Source organism: Anguilla rostrata, chromosome 1 (genome assembly GCF_018555375.3).
Source record: "Anguilla rostrata isolate EN2019 chromosome 1, ASM1855537v3, whole genome shotgun sequence".
Lineage (NCBI taxonomy): Eukaryota > Metazoa > Chordata > Actinopteri > Anguilliformes > Anguillidae > Anguilla > Anguilla rostrata.
The window spans coordinates 67931425-67951966 of NC_057933.1; the positions used below are offsets into that span (position 1 = coordinate 67931425).

Consider the following 20542-nt stretch of genomic DNA (forward strand, 5'->3'; position numbering starts at 1 on the left):
TATTTGGTATGATATTCCTGGGCCTTGTCTCTTGTCCAAATGTTGACACATTTATGATTCCTAACATGTACTGCAGTTTCCTGGCATTTGGCCTCACTGTGACCCCACCTCTCAGTTTCCCAGAAACCTCCATTGCTGTAATATCCCCGTCTCTTCAAGGAGGGTGATTAATATGGAAACCGAATGGGGAATTCTCAGTTCTTCCAGAGTTTTTTTTTTCTTCCTGTGTGTTTGTATATATAAAGTTAGTTTGTGTTAGGGCTATTCTCAGAAAACTAATGGCACTTAACCTGAAGCTAATCTGAAAACTAGATGCCCCCCCCACCACCACCCACACACACACACAGATACACATACCACAAGACAAACTGCAGGGTTCCCTGTTTCTTATTCTCTTGAACTATCAACTGCCTGGTCCCATTCGCTATCAAACTTCCGCTGTGTCTAACCCCCCCCACAGTGGGCTAAGGGCATTCAGGCACAGTGCCAGCTTTATCAATTCATCACTTCATGGGCTTCCTGCCCACACTGAGAAACAGAGGACAGTTTCTATATATTCTCTTTAACAAGCCAGCTAAAAGCTTAATCAAGGCCTTGGTTTAATGAGGCCTTGAAGTGTTGATGTAGTGAGAATTGTAAGGTGTGAATCTTGACATCATTGGGGACTTGATGTTATTGGGATTTTTGTGTTCAGCGGCACAGGGCCTATTTGACAGGGATGTGGAGCGGGGGCAACCAGCTGCATCCACAGGACTGATGCCACAGCCCCAGAGGACTGCTCTATCAGGCTACAATGCAGAGTTCATGTTGTGGTCCTTCTCTCGGGAGGACAACAGGGTCAAGGGTTCAGATACATTAAACATTGACACGGTGCTCCCTGGATTTCCTCATTTGCTTTGCTCCACTGAAAATTTGGTTAAGCAAGCGCACTTCAAAGTTCATGTAGCATTCAAAATTTTTTTATTTGAATATAGGTCTCTGCTGTACACATTTATGCTGGTGGGTTCCTATGCAAAACATGTGGTAGAATAAACTATAATTCAGTAATTCTGTCGGACCACAATAATACAGTATTGTGGTGGTGCATGCAGTGCTATATGATAAGCAGCTGACATCTCTGACTTGCTTCAATACGTTTCTCAGCCTGAACCACCTTTATTTATGCAGTGTTGACAGCCAACACTGTTTAATTCATCTTGCGCTCCATGAACCCCTGTAAATAATAATTTCAGATCCTGATATCATAAGAAAAGTAACTACTGAATTCCTGTTCTTATTCGATGTCTGTCATCTTCGATGCTCCTCTCTCCGGCCATTTCTGGCCCCTGCACCACACCATACCGTAACTCCCATTTCCTGAATTGATACAGATGTAGGCTACAAGCAGACAGAGAGGCAGTGCACATAAGAAAGGCATTTATCCTACAGGGATAAATTCTTTTCACAACTCTTTAAGGGTTACCCCAAGGCACAATGACACTCAACTGAAGGCCTGCCCAACACATGGAATTATGGGATTGATGAGTAAATGCTTCCCTCATTAACAGGCCTGGAAGTTCATATAGGAACTCCTGAAAAGTCCCTTAGAAGAACAACGGCCTGGGGAACACATGATTATACATAGTTGACATCAAATGGGCCCTCATCATAAAGCTATCAAGAGGAAGAGTCCCAGACGTAACATGACTCAATACAATATTATGATGACCACTGGGCTCCTTTTGGAAAAAGAGCTGAGGTTTTAAAACGCATTCAAGCATTTTAAAATTAGAATATGGGGGCATGGTTTTCCTACATGCTACATACTACAGTCACCAAAACAGTTATGTATTTGAATAATGTGAAAAAGGTGCCTTATACCCATTGAACCTGACTTAGGTGTTGGTAGGATCTACCTCAGATGAGTCTGATGTATTTCAACATATGAAATTATGATGGGCCAAAGGTATATTAGACAATCCCACAAACACTAGCAGGTCCACCCAAAGCTAAGGTGGTTGAAGCATAAGCAGATTTTATTTTTTTTTGCCAGTGAAACACAATAGCCATCTTTTTACATGCTTACTCTTAGCCCAATAGCATGCAGTGCTATATAGTCATACATGATTGCAGGGTGAGTGAAATATGTCAATTTTACCTCATGATGAAGCCTGCTTCATTCCATCAACCTTATCTAACTATCTAGTGACTGAACTACACTAAACTGTTGTATGCACAGACCACTCCCTTAATAACATTGCTTGTTACCCTCTTATCTCTTATGGAAATTGACTAAATGTACTGCATACTGATTGAGAGAGTGAATCCCCTGCTGTTTTTGATTACTCTGCTTTTATGTATAATTACTTCTTGCTTGCAGCATGATTGTCACCAGTTGTGTTGTCAAGTCTCACGCTATCCAGGCTGCATGGCCCATAATGCAGGTGGATTTACCAGTGAAAACATGAATAACAACTGCAAAGTACTGAATGTATATTTACAGCAAACTGAAAATGGACCACGGTTTTATATTCACTGACATACAGCTTTTGTGGGACATTCTAAACCAAACTTTGTCTCTTTTAGCTCTTTCATAGACTCTCTCAAATACCTTGCACATTAATCAAGTAGGTTGTTTAAAATTTTTTAAATTGGTCAGTCAATGAGTTAATCATACATTTGTAGTTTATAAATACTATCAGACTATATGCTGTCCCCATTATTTTTAACATCTCACAACTGTAACTTGAGGATGAGACTGCAAAACTTCCAAATACCTTAACCTTCTGACCTAAACTGTAAACTGTAAAAAAAAAACTATATCCGTGTATAAATCTTAATGTATAAAATTCCACAGACAGTATGGCTTTAACATGTCTCCCAGCTTCAAATCAAAATTCCTTGACAACTTTTAATGAAATATGACTAGATATTCCCCACAGGATACTGTCACAGCAGCATAAGCTACAGCCTAAGAGAAACATCTTTAAGAGACAGTGCTACAGAGAAGGAAGAAAAACAGGGAGCAGAGACAAACTGGAACATTAATAAGGGTGGTTCAGGACTGCAGCCTCAATGTCCTGACAGTCAGGCTCATGTAAATCACAGTGACTGCTGGCTAAATTGAGGAGGGGTATCTGCCTCGGGCCAGTAACTCCCTAAAAGCCATGTTTTCTGGACACATTCCTGCAAATATGGAAACTGGCTGCCTCGTAGGTGTCCAACCCTGGGAAGATTTCCAGCCCCCCCCCCTTTCAGCCCCTTTCCAATCTTGGGAGTGGGTTTGTCTGCAACACAACCTTTCATAGAATTTTGTGTTTGTACTTCCACACCATACACTGGGGCCCTCATATTGTGATTGATCTGAGAGTAATGGACCTTTTAAAGTTTGCAGATACAGCATGTGGCAAAATGAAAGAAGGTTTATTGGTCTTCAACCTCCCCAGACACTCCCATGTCACTCCCCTGCTCACTACCCTCCACTGGCTGCCTGTTATAGCTCGCATCAAATTTAAAACATTGGTCCTATCATACCAGGCAGTCAAGGGATCAGCCCCAGCATACCTCCACAAGATATTCAAACCCTACATGCCAGCCAGACCCCTCCGTTCTGCTACCTCAGGACACCTGGCACCTCCTCCTCTTCGCACCTGCGCTTCCCGAACACGTCTCCTGTCTTTTCTGGCCCCACGATGGTGGAATGACCTCCCCGTGGAGGTCAGAACAGCTGAGACACTGACCCACTTCAAGCGACAACTGAAGACTCACCTCTTCAGGCTGCACCTCTCCCCATCCCTCCCTACCTCCCTGTAATCTCTTAAATGACTAAGTTTAGGGTTGTAACTAGGTAGCTGTTTTGTAGGTGACTTAGTTAATGCACCTGTCTTAACTACTGCTTGTATTTTTGCATAGAATGCATTGTTGCTGTTCTCGTTTGTGTTAGTGTTAATCAGTTTAACCTTCAGGGTCCAAGTTGAACTATGCGGTTGTTCCCTGCACTTGGACCGGTACTTCTCTCAAGGGTTTTCGACATACTTGTTCCTGGTTATGGTTATACACTTTTTTGTACGTCGCTCTGGATAAGAGCCTCTGCCAAATGCCTGTAATGTAATGTAATGTAATTGCCTAAGAAGCGGTTTAGTGATTTAATGTTCTGATAAGGCCGGAAGTATTCAATGTCAATGACTTTCCTTGGCAAATTTCACTGGCAGCAAAATTGCTTTTAAACAGTGATCTAATTAATGTGTATATTGTAATTTCTATTGAACCCTATTGAACAAGTAATCACAGAAAACATGTAATTGGTGTCCTGTGATAGAATATTTTGAATGTAATTAAAACAGTTCACCTTTTTGTATTTTTAATTTTTTATATTTTTATTTTTTACCGAATCAGAGTAGTACACTTGAACCCCAATAAGATGAGCTTTGGTAAATCTTTCTGAATAAATAAATAAAAATCATACTGAAATGCTTCTCTTTCTAAAAAAATTTTCCTTCAGAAACGTTTCTTTATGTATTTATATGGTTCTCTTCTTTTATAACAGTTTGAATGAAATTTGCTTTTTTTGTACTGGTGTTTACTAAAATATGGATGATTTTAAAGCCTGTAATAACTGCAGTGACCTGTTGTCACAAACACTGCTGCCTGATCTTGATGCCCCTGGTGAGAAATTTCATATTCAATTCATATTCAGTGTGAGAAGGCTCATATTCAATATGCAAGCTAAAGATTAATAGCCTCGATCCAAAGGATTTTTTGTTCAGTTTCCCATGAGTTTTCAATAAATGGCAGTATAATGTAGATTAAAACACTGGGAAAAAAGGCATTTCACAGTACAGATGTACTGAATATGCTCTATCTTAAAGCTGTTGGAGCAGTAACCAGGAAAAGTTCATAAGTAAGCCCACTCATATCATATGACAAATTGTCCATTATGAACACTGACTTATCAGTCATCAGTGTGAATTGGTAAAAATAAATGTACTCCAAGGCACATCTTACTTCATTAATTTCTGACTGTATAACCAATAGTGTGTCAAAATGTACAGTGTGTCAAATGTAATTGACTCACTGTACAAATTGTTATTGTAACAGCTTTCTAAATTTGGATTGTGTGAATATGCAGGTTGTAGAGGAGGCTTTAAAATATTACACTGCCTGTCAAAATGAGATTCTTTGTCATCTTAAAATATAGATGAAATGTGAAATCAGGGTAAAGGATGAGAAAAATAAATGCTCTCAATTACTCCATTGTACCACTTAAGTTATTGTCATTTGTTCCTCCCATTGTTATTGCTAAAAGTTCCAAGAGTCAATTCAAATGGAAACCTTCTGATTAATTACTACAGAGAGAAAATAAATTAATTGGCTCCTACTACTGTGCAACAAACTGCAACCGTGCGTGTGGAAGTATGCTTGAGAACAATACTCCTGGAAATGTGCCCAGGCGGTGTGAAAATATTCTGTGATAAACATCCGCTAGTGTGCCCCTTGACTCGTCATGCCAGTAGAAAAGAACATGACCTGTTCTGCTGTGACTCGTCAAAGGGTTGCACACACAAAGGATGGTTTTGTAGTCTAAGATGCAGTGGTAACCCTCAAAGAGAAAGTTCCACAGAATGTGTGTTCAAAAATATTGTCTAGGCCCTTTTGTCAAGGGCTCCCCACTCCTGATTAAATTCACATATGACAGAGGACAGAATTCTGAAGAGGCCTGTCAAAATCCCCAGTGACAAATCAAAAAGCCATTTAGTTTCCAACTGAAACAGGTTAATCTATTGTGCTTCACGAGATGGCCAACTACAGGACTTGTGTTTTCCCAAACTCACCTACCAGAATAGACATGTGCATAGGTAGCTTCAATTTTTTCCAGATGTGTGGAATTATAATGACTAAGAGTGTTCTTTTGTGAACGAACCCTAACCCTAATAATAATGAATAAACCTAATTCCAACCCTAACCCTAGCCCTATTTCGCAAGCTATTTAAATCCAACATCAGTCCAGAGACAGTAGCCTGTAGAGACCCAAAAGCTGCCTTTTGTGGGAGCAAAGGAGTTAGCAAGAGTGTCATCGGCATTTAAAAGGAGATTAAAGTTCTGTCCAGTATGGCCACTTTTGCTTATGCAAATGATAAACAATATTCAATAATTTATCTGTATGCTGAGAATTAGCCATTAATTGTTGAGGGAGATTTGGAGGAGCCCCCATAGCCATTTGCCATTTTAAAGAATTTGAAAGGGTTTTTCAGATTTTCACCAATTTATTTAAAGTAAAACTCAATATTTATAGATATTGTCCTTTTGTTAATTAATAAAATTATGCAAGCCAGATAAAGAGTTATCAGCACAGCAGACTGATCTTAAGAGTACAACGGGCTGTCCCATACTCTCACGCTTAGGCTATGTGTAATGGACAGGAAATGAGATGGACAGGAAAACTCAGGCTGTATAAATATCTGGTATGTGAATAACTCTATTGAATTTGCAAGTGTTCAGATCACAATGCAGGAGATGCCATTTGTATCCCTCAGACCAACAATAAGCACTGACATCCTTAGGGGTAAATGTATGAGAAGAATGCAAATATATATACACACGCTTATTTTTCTTCCCAATTGCCAACAGTTCCTCTCAGATCGACATCTGTCAATTGTCAATCATGACCACACAAGGAGCACAGCAGCAGTAGCTTGTAAACTAGTGACTGCTTTACAGATTAAATTCTGCATAGTACTACAGCTGAAAACTAGTGGCGATTAGAGTACCGCTGTGTCTTCTTGCTGATCAAGTGATAGCCTGTGTGCACCCGGAGCAACATTAGGGGAAATAATGCAGAAGCTGGCTGCAGGGCCCTGGTTGACTTTAACTTCCACTACCCCCTTCTGGGACAAAGTTGTGTCTTACCATTATGGCCCTCCAACTGTTGCCTGCTAACAACAAATGAGACTCAACCTCTAAATCTAGGGACCATGTTGGACTCATGGTGAGTACATTGATCAACCAAGACACTTAGGAGCCCATTTAAAAATGGATCTTAGATTTACTGGTTGTTGGAACATGAACTTTTATTTTCTTCCATAACCCTCAATAGCATGTTTGTTATTGACAATCCAGAAATTGAATGGAGTGGACGAGTTCTCACTAAAAAAGTTCGGAACTGTGTAACTACCAAAAACATGCACCTTTCTCAATGAGCATTTTAACTGCTGGATGTCCCACGGGTTAGTGTAACTGCACCTTTTTGTTTCCATCTAGTTTCCAACAGTGTGAAACATTTTTTGGATGATCAAAAGAAAATACACTTGAGCCTGAAAAAGCATGCCCTTACCTTCCCAGCCCTTCAAATCCACCTTTGTTAGAGTCGTTAGTGAGCTCCATGTCTGGGCAGGTAGGGGAATGCGGATCTGGCTGCGTTCCACTCTCCACTCAGAGGGACGAGCTGCAGCGGAACCCTCTCAGCAGGGCCCCTAAACATAATCTTTGGGAGGATCGGGGCTCCAAAGAGTCCCCTTCTCTGCACCCTCAGCAGGCATCCTGAGGGATAATGTCATCCATCTGGACTGGCTCCATAACTCCCACACAGGCACTGCTGGGAAGCTACTCTGGCCAGTGTGTGTGTATGTGTGTATCTGTGTTATAGAAAGAAAGAGAGAGAGAGAGAGAGAGGTGTGAATTTAAACGTGAGCTCCATTTGCCTTTATTTATTTTGCTACGCTCACTTGTAATCAAACAAACTGACCCCAATAATCAACCTCAGCAATCAGCACACAATCAAAGAAAACAAAGGCAATGTGGTTAATCCATGTGTGAAACTGATGGAATTTCACAAATAAATCTTCTCTGCAGAGTATTATATTACATTTTCTGTTGATGTTTCCCAAGTTGATAATATTTTCCAGATTTGAAATCATTTTGAATTATAGACGCTATAGAATTAAACACTATAGATCCCTTGGGAAGGGACTTGGGAAGTTGGGCTTTCTGAAGACAAGCTGACACAACAATGCAGCTATGCCTGAACCCAGTCGAGTCAGTTTCCAGAGGCCTGGGGCTCCCTGCGGCTGGCCTTTTCTCCCATAGCCGAAAATGATAAAATCCTTGCTAAATTCATCTCACCTCTCAGCTCCTCTCACCTCCCTCACAGGTGCCACGTTCCCTCACGGGAAGATCCAGTTAGGACATGGCAGTTCATTGGCTCAGTCCACTTGTCCATCACAACTGCCCCCTTTCACCAGTGGCCCATGACTGGATTAGAAACAACATTAACACATGAGCCTATATGACTCCGAGGACTGGAGTTTAGCCTTAATTTTGGTGGGATGCGACCATTGCCATGCAGTGCTGAGGACCTACGAAGCTACAGCCACCCAGGGTCATGCAGATTAAACTACAGAACATGTGCTAAAGGCCTGATCATTTTATACACGTTCTCCATGGTGTCGTGCATTTCCTGGAGTACATGCATTTCCTGCATCAGGCTTTCTGCTCCACATTGTAAGGTCAGAGTCATGTCTGAAAAGCGTACTCGAGGATTATTTTCAGTAATAACAAGTAGTAACTTAATGGCAGTGACAACTTTAAGATGATAAGATTCATTGTATGTAAATGTGTAAATATGTATAGCTATGTAAATGTGTAAATATAATTTTAAATCATTTTAAAAGGAAAAGAGATGAAATCAACCCTTGAATCATTCTCTTTACTATCAGTGACAAAACAGGCCCAAAGTAAATCAATCTTCCGAAACAGAAATGCTGATAGAACTTGTTTCATTTCTCCATTTCAAATTCTGGACATTTAAATGAGCTGTAAAGGTGATTTCCAAAATGAGAACAGGAACAGAAACCGTAAAAGTAGCAAAAAGCGCATGACAGAACCTGCCTCATGAAGCTTAAGACAACTCAATAAGAATTAATGAATTAATTACTGAGCAAGAAAGCTCATGCCAAGCTTTGCTTTTCAGTAAAACAGTCTCAGCCACTGACTAAGACAGAAAACAAAAATCACGGGAATGAAAAAACACGATGATGTGCAAAATCAGCATCACCTTTGTGTTTGAACACTTCACAGACAGGCGGTCATTTCCCATATGCCCTGTGGAGGACTTAAAAACAGTGTGGCAAGAAATACTTTCCGTGTGGTCATCCCTGCCAGTGCTGCCAGGAAATCAACTCTGCCACAAGGTTCGGTTAGTCAGGTGCAGTGGCGTCGACCGTTGGAGTCACCCGATGTTGTCACCTGAGGGGGGGGGGGGGGCAAGGAATTGCGTGTTATGCATTCAAACCACAAAGCGCTCTGCGTCACATTCATACCGCTAACTAAATCAATCGCCCACAATGAGAGCTACTCTGATCAGAGCTCATGCCTGAATGCTGTTTGTCCCGGCACCAGTACGGCTCTGTCGGTTTTGGTTACAGCTCTCCCTCCTCATATGGGGGTGGAATTAGCTTTTGTTTTGACATTGTTAGCGCCTCCCGTCCTTGAATGACTCAGGTAGGTATACTGCAAGTCTGGGCATTCTCAAACTGGGGCTCAAAGTGTCTCCACAGTCTTTTTGGTGCACTTTTAGTCCATCCCAATTTTAAAAAGGTGCCCTTTGACCCCACTCAGACTATTTTTAATTTTCTTTATAACAAGTTCATAGATACCCTTTTTATTGGTTTTGTTTCATAAAGGGAGCACCATGCTTTTAATGCGTGCTTTCATTAAGCTATTATTTGAAAAGGAACTTTTCTTCATTTAAGCTATAGTTTGCCAGCTGATATATTTAAATTTATTGTTATTCAACTACTCATTGCTACTTTTAAGGGAAAATGTCTGTTGGCAAAACTTGTGGTAGATAATTTCTGGATTGGCTACCTTTGCGCAAAAGGTACAGGAATGTGCTGTAATGTCTTGCTTTAAAGTTGTTGAAGTGTTCTCCCAATTTTACTGTATCCATGACCATTTTTTGTGATGCCATCTATATTCATTAATTAATCCTGGAACACAGGTTCATATTTTAGTTTTGAGAGGGAGGCAGTGAAACTGTGCAGAGCAAGTTTTGGCACTTTGAATTGTTGACCAGACACTGATAGACATTTTTTGTGCGTTCTTGCCCCTTTCGGTTATTTGTGTTCTCTTAATTGTTGGACAATAAAACTTTTGTTGGACGCTTTTTAAAAAGCCTTCAAAAAAAAAGAAAAAAAAAAAAAAAGAACCTCTCCTCAAGACCTGGGGGTAGTACCAGTGGGCGCGGCTATGTTCAAGAAGACTGAGGTTCTCTTGTGATGCGGTCTGCTCCTGGCGCTTCCCTCTTGCCCTCTCATAGTCCCATGATCCAGCTCGCACATTTTCTCATTTACAGTACTCACACAGACACATGGCTGGAAGCATGTGTAGACTCAGCCTGTCCTGTAGTTACAGTATGGAGTCAGCCAGAATTCACTTCAGGAAGACTTCTGGCAAGCAAAACAGAAATAATACTGCTCTATGAAGCTCACTCAGGCAATCGTGTGTGAATCATCGTTTATCCAGGCTTTTCTCTGATCCTGCAACAATTAAATGAAGAGACATACAGTATTTAAGGAGCTCCAATCAGAATAATGGACATTAGTTAAGCGTGATTCCCAAAGAACAATGAAAAACAGTTTGAAGTGTAAAGTGAAGGCATAAAAGGTAAAATATACAAAATGTATATAATCATACAGTATGTATATAATTTTAAGAAAGTATGTAAACTGTTAGTTATTTAAACTGTTAGCTACATAAAATTGGGTGTTTCTTTAGACCTGCACACACGCACACAGCCATACACAATGTCATGTTACCTTCTACCACCTTTCATTGCCTTTCTATTATGAATATTATTATCCCCAAGCAAAACCAGTAGCGAAACACGACAATTCATTCTTTGCATGTGAAGATTTAGCTGAAGATAATGGAGCACGACATGCTGGGATCTGTCAACTGGAGGGCTTTGCTTATTGGCCAGCTGGGTTCTCTCACCTAAGAAAAGCCCTCTTCCCTCCACAGTAAGGAGGGGAGGGTGTCAGAGAGGGGGGAAGGTCCCCCTATTGCCTATGGCCCTCCCCTTCCCTCCCATACACACACTCGCACATACACACACACATCGTCAGCATTCACCACTCAGCCTAACGCTCGCTCTTCCTCTCTCTTCCTCTCTCTTCCTCTCTCTCTCTCTCTCTCTCTCTCCATCAGTATGAGGAGGCTGCCCCAGCAACTTCTCTGTCTCTGCCTGACCGGGGCATTGCTGCTGCGTTTGTGCAAGGGTGAGTACTGACCCCTCTTGCTGCATGACCACATCTCGTTCTGAAAGTGTGTCTCTGGCAAAACAGGACCAAATGCGGCCAACTCTGCGCAATGTTCCAGAGAGCTTTACCATAGAACGGCATGAAGAACTGGGGAAACATTCTCTTTGGTACCAGGAGAAGTAGAGCCACTTCAGAGGGGAACAATAACTGCTTTGGAATCATCCCGTGGAGAGCGTGTAGCACTTTTTCAGGCTGAGTGTAGCAGCTAAGCAGCTCTTTCAGTCCCCCACGGGCTCTCCACAGCTGCTTTTATAGATTGGTTTGTTAGTCAGCTTAATTCTCGGCTGTGGCAGGCAGCGGGTACTGACTCATGAGACGTGGAAAAGCATTTATCCTCCGTCTAGTGCGTGTGGCCTGAGCGCCGTGAGTTTCCACTGAACTCCGGTCTGGTTTGCGTGCAGGAAAAAGAGTGAAGGACCGACTCTTGAGAAAAGGGCATCGTGGGGGATGTGTGCTATCAGCTGAGTGTGCGGTGTCTGCAGTGACAAGCCTTCAATGACCCGTTTCTTTAACACTGCAGTAACTGATGTGTTTAGAATGGTAGTGAATGAAAGAGAACTGTTGTGAAGTCTGTCTTACTTAAGACGTGTGATGATCTGTCATATTATAGAATAACTTGCTTCCAGAGCCCTGCTCTGAAGCAGCCTCCTGTAGGATAAAATGAGTGTTTTGACATGCTCTAGTCTGACAGATAGGCGCGTGACAAGAAGCTGTGAGTTTTACGACTTTGTCTCTAACAAAACCTGATTCAGAGGAAATGTGTGAAGTTTCTGAGGGGCTTTTTTGCACTCAGGAATGGCAGTGTTCCTTGCCATTGTGGCTTGAAATGCAAATTGATGGTAAAACCTTCATGTGTGCATGTAAGAGAGGCTGCTTATACTGTATGAATTTACTGATGTCCATACAGCGTGAACAGCAAGTTACTGTACAGTTATGCATAGTAAAACAGCTTTGGTAGAAATGTGCCTTTTCTGTGGTTAACAGAAATTGATTATTAACTCACAATTACATTTTGTTTTGTATTATTAAAGGTGTGTAAGTTAACAGTGACATCCTCCTCATTTTATACTGAAAGACATGCATGTCAGGTTAGTTATACTCCTGCCATTGACCAAGGCACTGTCCTTAAAACTGGAATTGGGCCCCAGGGTGCTGCACTGTGACTGCCCTCTGCTGCTAAAGTAGATGGGATGGGTTAAATGCAGAGGCCGAATTACCCCACAGGGTCCAATAAAAGTATTTATCTTATATATTATGATCATTACTAGTATTTCTACAAGTGTTTGTTGAACTCTATATTTCATGAGCACATGGATTTAATGAATGCGGTGTACCACGCAGCGAGTGTGAGTTATTTCCCACATGCTTTGAACAGCACATTCTACAGTGACAATAGTGTGTGCATCCTTCAACTCCAGAAGCATTTCCATATGCAGTCTGTAAACCCATCATTTGCAATGGCAGTAAAAGACTCCATTAAAAGGTGGTCAGGCTGGGTTGATTTGGGAATTTGTTGATTAATGGGAATGTTATGAATGTGCCTTGGCTTGAATCATTGATAATGTGGATGCCATTTGTTAGGTGACCTTTTTATGTAGTCCTCAACTTGTGATTAATGTGGGAAAGAACTGCAGGGGAGAATTTAGGACATTTAGGAAAATTTGGGAGGAACTGAATTTGGGTGATAAAGAGGCAGACTGCATACATGCGTATATGTGCAATGGAGAGGTGTAGACTGCAGAGGCACTGTATATGGGAATAGTGTGATATGGGTTGTGTATGGGCTTTTTATAGGCAGAAATGTGGCATGGATTGTGTATCCACAGTATATGGGCAATAGGGTGGTCTGACTGGACCTGTTAGAGTATGGAGTCGGTGCACTTCAAAGCACTGTTTGACTGTTTCTCATTCCCCGCTGTCCCCAACACCATAACCTTAAAGACAATAGTATCCCCTCAAACATTTGTTTCTTAGCAACTGGGATGAAGAAATTGAGAAAACAATAAATGTGAAGCCCATCTGTTTTAGGCCATAGGGCACACACAGACATACAGTATACCCATGCTTTAGCATGACGCTTGTTTTTACTGATGTTCCCAATCAAGCTTTACAGTGAACACATTTCCTCCCATGAGCAGGAGCCCAGCTGCGGAAGGCGGTAATGGTTTCTACATGTGGGAGGCTGAGGTGGGTCAGGGTGTGGCTCCAGGGTGACAGGTTGTCAGGGCAATGGGGAAGTGAGTCATGGGGGTCAGTTTCCCACCCTCTCCTCTGTCAAACACCCACGCCCTGGGGTCACAACTGAAAGGGCTCTAATGGTCCAAAACCACCAGAGGACTTCCGCAGTTGGTAGAAGGGGGTTTCATTCTGCTTCACAGTTTCAGTGACTGAAGCCAGCCGTAATTAGCCCTGAGCCTAAGTTCAGCACAGCCATGCACTCTAGGTCACATGACCCCGATTTCCTAGAAAGCCTATAACTGACACATGGAAAATCTTATGGCGCTCTCATGGCCAGATATTGTTTAAGCAGACAAGTCCAAGAATATCCAGATTAGCTGTGGGTCTGATGTAACTGTAGTTAACCTTTATGGTGGTGGGTGGAGATCTGTTGGCACACAACTTAGTCTGCTTTGAAAAGGTAAACATCATTACTATGTGCTCTCCTATGTGTTGATAGTAAAATCACTGCAGATTATAATTCTGGAGGATCAGTAGACAACAGAAACACACAAAACCAATACCAACAGGAAGAACAAACTTGTCAGTTGCGATCATTTTGGAATAACATTATGAAACTGGCATGCAGTGCGGTTGCATTTTAAATATGTTGTATGATGAAGCATATACTACACGAGGCACTTTAACGTGAAGTAATTTTAATTCATTTTCGGTTTATTCTGGATTTGTTTTGTCTCTGCCTTCTGTGCCATGAATTTATTAGATTCTGTGTGCAGATATGAGTCTCTTCTTAAAGGGGAACAGTACACAATGACCCCTGGGCAGTACAAAATGACTTTCTTCTTAGGGCTCTCAGATTTTTTTTCTGAACGATTTACCATTGAGCTCATTGAAAGTCAGCAGTCTAGGAACAGGAATAGCTTGAGCTGCGAAGACAACAATAGTGACGTCACAATCAGATTTGAATGTAGAGCCATATCTTAATGTAAGGTAAAAAGCCTTATGAAATGAACCAAAGTCATATTTACCAAGTGTATCATGTCCCCATTAAGCAGGTAAACACCATTGAACACACATATCACATGGCACTCATGCGATATGAGTCTGCTTACAGGGATTCAGTAGTAACATTAAAAAAAATAGTCCTGCTGTCCCAGGAATGGCTGAAGGGCATGACCGTCCCTCTGCAGTGCGATGAAAAAGCAGATTAACCTGAAACAACCAGCATCTTGCCACCCATCACATAAGCACGCAGCAGACCATCACATTGTTATCTGATGAGTTCAGTACTTTTGGGAGAGACATTTTCTTGGACAGATAAATGGGATGTGAGTCGTTTGGTTTGGGATTTTTTTTTTTAATTTTTACTGGCGGCGGCAGCCTTTCCGGGACGTTCCAGAGTGCCAGGGGGATTCCGGGAGTGAAACTCGACTCTCATTGTAGCACAAGACTCCTCTCGAGACACCGGAGCACAGCGCATCATGAGGCACATTGCACTGCCCTCCATTCAGGGCAGGTGATTCATGGACCCGGTCCCAGTCCCCCCCCCCGCCCCCCCCTTCATTGTCCAGGTGTCGGCACACAGATCAGTTCCTCTGAGAGAGCCTCATCTCATGTGCCCCTATTGTACCGCTAATTTATCCCCACCGCCATAATTCACGCTACGCTGCTTTGTTTGTCTTCAGTGTGTGAATTAGGGATATCCAAGTTGATTTTCTGCCCTGGGGGAACAGAGAAAAACAAATGATGTGATGTTACAACAATGCTGGTGTCTGATGGGGCTTGTGCAGTGCAAACCGCACATCTGTCCTACTGACGGAGTGCCACACAGTAGGACAGAGTGTAGCAGTCAGTAGGACGGAGTGTAGCACAGTGGGTAAGGAACTGGGCTTGTAACTGAAAGGTCGCAGGTTCGATTCCCGGGTAGGGCACTGCCGTTGTACCCTTGAGCAAGGTACTTAACCGAAATTGCTTCAGTATATATCCAGCTGTATAATTGGATACAATGTAAAAATGCTCACGTAAAAGTTGTGTAAGTCGCTCTGGATAAGAGCGTCTGCTAAATTCCTGTAATGTAATCAAGCAGGGATTGAGACGCCCCTTTGGATTAGGTGTTTGAAAAAAGACAAAGACCACATGGCTTAACATTATTAGCATGACTGGAAGGCTATGTGCAACAGCCAATCTAATGTATGTCTGTCTGTTTGTGGGCTCTACCTAGAAGTTGGTTAGCAAAACCAGTTTTTTTGCAGACATTTTGAGATATGACTGATTCTTTTCCTTGCTTGTTAAACGGAATATGGTAATATCCAAAGTGTTTATTTGGAATGAATATTGAAATTAACTGAATTAGTATTTGACAGTAGAAAGTAGTTCAGGTCAAATTTTGAATACTCTGTGGATCATTGTTTACCAATTTTTGTTACCACAGGCAACGATGATGAATTCTATTATGACTATGACTATAACACAACTGCAGCGCCAGACTATGACTACAATGCTACCTTTGACTACATGTATTTCAGTAAGTGTAGAAGTATCAATATATCCCAAATGAATATTAAACTAGCTATACATTTCTTTATTTACAGTGTTTTCCTTTGAAAATAATAATCCCAAAAAACAATTTACTTATTGTGTTTTAATCAGGTAATTCCAGCAGTATGGATTATGGAATATTTGAAATTATGAGATCCGGTGAAAAAGATACACAGGAAGTTGATAAAGGAAATACGGTAAGGTAATAATTTCACCGCCCTTTGTTCTTTTCCAAATTGAATATATGCTTTAATATTTCAACGTGATGACCCAGTTTGAAAAAGCATACACATTATTAGCTTAGTATGAATTTCTCATTTCTATGCTGGATATCTACAAAATATATTTTTATGCGAGTATAACCTATTTATATCTTTGGGTTAGTGATGAATAATCTCATAAAATCCTGAGGGTGCACATATACATATAAAATATTCATAAGGGATTAGATGAACAGTTTGGGAACCCTTGATCCTACAGAACACATATGATTTAAAACAAAGAAAAATTCAGATTAGTTTTTGGGTCCTTTTTTATTTCGTAATCTCTCACTGTGACGTTTCACATAGCTACAATTCCCCAATACAAGCCAGGTTCAGTTTCACATGTTTATTCCTGTCCTGCTAAAACAGCAGAGCTGTATACCAAAACACTCTGCGGAAAAGGTAATGTTGACCCAAAGTTCCTGGATACACGTTGGCCGGATTATGGAGTGTATGGAGGGCACAAATTGTTTCCTAAAAGAGAGAATGAAATCAGGAACAGGAGGACCTTACAAAGAAAATATTTTAATCTGACAACCACATCTGGTGGATTTCCAAACTGCCAAAGCTGTCTGGGACAATGCTACAACAATATAATAAGGCTGCTTGGACAGAGCTTCCCTCACAGCCAAGACTTATGGCTGAAATACTGTGTTGCATCAATTGCAGCATGCTTATTAAAGCCCTTATGTTTATAGGCCATAATGAACATCTATGTTAAATTCCCCAATGTTTTTGTCCAAAACTGAATGGTAGCATCCACTGATGTGCAAGTTCTATAAGATAGTTGTGCTGTCATTGCGTATTTGGTAGTAATTCGATTTTTAACCTTTTTGCTTATCGTCTCACCCTACAATTGATGTCAGTGCCATTAATTTCTCCAGTATCAGCCGAAAAAACAAATGTATTTCCTTTGTTTTATGGGAGACAGCCTCAACTGAAACATATCACTGGTATTTAAAAAGTAGGCATTCCATCTGAAGAGTAGAGTCTCCTGTCTGAAAGTAGCTTCCAGTGGGCTTGCAGCAGAAACTTTGCAGTGTAGCGTGTTGTGATGGCCTTTTGTGTTGGCTCCTACAGGCTCCAGAGACTGGCCTCCCAAACCTTCTGCTAATCGTGACTTTGTCCATACACCAGCTCTACCAACTGCACTGAAGGGGACTACGTACTGCTGCATATTGCACAAAGGTAATTCTGATGAAATTCCTATTATCCAACATGAGATACATCACATGTAAAAATATTTATGATACTGCGTTCAAATTGTATTTTCTTTTTCATATCTCTGTCCTTTTGAAAGTGTGCTTTAGGCCCGGGCTAAAAGCACATACCGAGCTACAGTGTATTACAGTCAGTCTTTCTCTGAGGTCTAATATCTGATTGACTGGATGGGTTTCGTCTGGTGGGGCTGTGTCAGCTGTTTTTTTTGGATTAGGTCGCTCTGGAATGAGGAGTCCTATTACAGGCCTAGGAGAGGGATTGAAACTTCCTCTGCAGTACGTTAAAGAGGAAAATATAAATATGCAGGCAATAGAAACGAAAACACTGAGATTCTATGTGATCTCTATATCATCGTGACTGCAGTTGGCCTTCGGCCAAACATTTATTTGTATGCAAACCCATAGGGATCCCTGGGAACAAAAACAGGGTGTCAGTCTTTTTCTGTTTTGCTTTTCTCATTCTTGTTTAATTGGACATGACAGAGATGTTGTCTGCAAGCTTCCATAATAAATTCAGAAGACTCGGGGGGCAAAACACAAAACAGTGATGCGAGTCCCGACTAGCTTGTTTAGTTCCACTTTGAGACAGCAGGTGGCACTTTACATCCAATAACAATACATTTGTAATATAGCAGATTTTTTAAAGTTTGTGTCAGGACTGGGACCTACTGAGAAAGCTAAACACTGTATTTGTGCACTTTTTAATCGAGCCTCACCTGTTTACATGCAGAGAATAGCATTAATGACGACTGCCATGCAGAAAGGGTTTTAGATCTGAACAAGGCTCCTGTGTTTGTGTCCTGTTTCCAACAAGAAAACTGCTGTAGAATTTTTCAATGATTTTTACTTTTGCCACATTTCCTGTGTAATTATATTCTCATGTGTAATACCTGAATATCAACCACAATTTATAAAATCACTGATCATCGCAAATTAAACTATTTTATGATGTCCCACAAGGGCAAAATCCTCATTTGTAACAAAAACTCAGAAGGATAATCTACATTGTTTTCCTCCCACAATAATTGATCTGACATTTAGTATCAAACTGGTAATAATTCATTTGTCGCCAAATGGCATTATCACAGTTACAGAGCTTATAAACATGCTGTAGCATAAGCACAGTGTCAGGCACAGAAAGGGCACCCAGGACCCTCAGGTTAAGAATCCAGAGCTCTCACAGCCATTGCCAGCAAGAGCCATTAATCATGATTATAAATGTCTTCTTTCAAAGCTTTAGCGGTGTGCATGTTATTATTTCTTTCAGACATTCGTGGCCCTGAGCAATGCAGGAAGTATGGATGGTCGGAGGAGCCTGGATGAGCCATCGTTCAGAACAAAGGGACATTTCATGTGCATAGGCAAACACTTCACAGCTGGGAAATCAATGGCACCATCAACACACCCAAAAGTATTCCAGGCCCCATCCCGGGCCAGAGCTTCACAGCTTGTGACCCCTCATACATGACAAACAACTGTCTACTTCACAGCAGGAACTCACACTGCAGTCAGAGAGGCTGTTTTCTGTCACAATATAGGGACAGAAATAGGGAATAGGGAAACATCTCGATTCGGTCTACAAAACCATCTACTTAGGTTAATTTATTTAGTTGGTTATACAATTCAAGTAAATGTCCATGTGTCTTCTCTTCCTTTCCTGGTCAGAGGTCTTCCAGGCCACGTGTCTGTGGGCTCCAGACCTGATGCAGGCTGCTGTTTATGGGGTGAGACACAGGCACATCAGGGCATGATTCGCTGATTTTCAGGATCATCTGTATTATCTTACCAGGGACTGCTCGCTTCTGGGACGCACTCTCTCTCTATGCTGCATTTTTTTATATATGTCTCACAATGTATTAGCAAAACGTCAGGAAAGGAAACACCACTAGAACAGGCGATGGCACAGTTCCCTTACACTGTTTTTATTAAATTGCCTCATTAACAAATGTATATACAGTAAGTACAGTTCTTGATTTGGCTTTGTACTCCACAATTTTAGATTTGTAATGAAACAATTCACATGTGGAGTGAAGATTCTCAGCTTTTATTAAAGCGTATTTCTATACATTTTAGTTTTACCATGTAGATATTACAGCCCTTTTTAAATAGTCCCCCCACTTCAGAGGACCATAATGTTTGGGACAAATGGACAGTAGTCACTGACACATCCATGGCTGTCGCTTGTTTCTGATCTGTCAGACAGGTGTTTGGGGTTTTTTTCTTCATTATGCTCAAAATTCTTTTGCAAAAACAGACCCCAAAGCTAATCAGAAGACTAGAATCAAGACTACATATTGAAAACATTCTTAAACCTGCACAAAGGAAGCAATTGCACACACCTAAATAATCAGAAACACCCGCAAAGCGGTTTTTCCCAAACATTATGGTTCTGAAATGGGGGGATGACTGCATATAGAAAGTGCAATAATTTCTATATGGTGAAACCAAAATGTACAATATAAAATGTGAGAATCTGAACTTTCACCACATGTGAATAGAGCCAAATCAGAAAAAAATATGTCCAAAACATTACAAAGCTCACTGTATCCATGGTTCTTCACTTTGGGAGAGGAGAATATCATTTATATGTGTTGTTTATATTCTTTAATAAATATTTTTCAATAAATTCTTTGAGTCTTTTTTCTGTAAAGAAATGAATTCATTAACTGATTGTGCTAAATGATTTAGATTTAAAGTTGTGTATATCGACTTTTGAGAGGAATGACCTGAGTAGAGGTATTCAAATTTCTAATTGTTTCGTTTTTTAGATTGAGGAGGAGCAACGTTATTATACTGTAGTTAGTGTAAAGAATTCTTCTTTGATCAAAAGTCGTTCTTTATCTCTTTAATGTTATGCAAAAATAATTTTCACAAATTAATTAAATCTGTTGGGTCTTCCAGAGGATTATTTTCTCTTTGAATGGGATACATTAAAAGGTTTTGGTTGCTACTACCTTAATAAAAACACTTACATACAGTTAACAGAGGTTTATGCATCTCTACCTTAAATATATGTTTTGAAAAATGTTCTGAATCAGGGAAAACCAAC

The 20542-nt window shown here is 40.9% G+C and overlaps 1 protein-coding gene across 2 annotated transcripts; it reads left to right on the forward strand.

Annotated features, from left to right (window-relative positions):
• The first annotated feature begins 11053 nt into the window (after positions 1-11053).
• si:ch211-191i18.2 (uncharacterized protein LOC564095 homolog) lies at positions 11054-20119 on the forward strand. 2 transcript variants are annotated; one of them, XR_010332561.1, is made up of 5 exons: positions 11054-11252; positions 15904-15996; positions 16122-16212; positions 17354-17461; positions 18761-20119. XR_010332561.1 is itself a non-coding variant. In XM_064352347.1 (5 exons), the coding sequence occupies exons 1-4, from the start codon at positions 11183-11185 to the stop codon at positions 17426-17428; spliced, it is 324 nt and encodes a 107-aa protein (XP_064208417.1). In that variant the 5' UTR covers positions 11062-11182; the 3' UTR covers positions 17429-17461; positions 18761-20119. The 2 variants fall into 2 exon arrangements, 1 of the variants encoding a protein (XP_064208417.1); XM_064352347.1 differs by having other exon boundaries at positions 11062-11252; positions 16122-16207.
• Positions 20120-20542: the final 423 nt, after the last annotated feature.

What these genes read in the sequence shown, in the direction of transcription:
- si:ch211-191i18.2 (XM_064352347.1), top strand. Translation starts at nt 11,183, where the DNA reads ATGAGGAGGCTGCCCCAGCAACTTCTCTGTCTCTGCCTGACCGGGGCA. An exon ending in CTTTGACTACATGTATTTCA is followed by an intron (nt 15,997 to 16,121) that starts GTAAGTGTAGAA and finishes TGTTTTAATCAG; the next exon opens with GTAATTCCAGCAGTATGGAT. An exon ending in AAGTTGATAAAGGAAATACG is followed by an intron (nt 16,208 to 17,353) that starts GTAAGGTAATAA and finishes TGGCTCCTACAG; the next exon opens with GCTCCAGAGACTGGCCTCCC.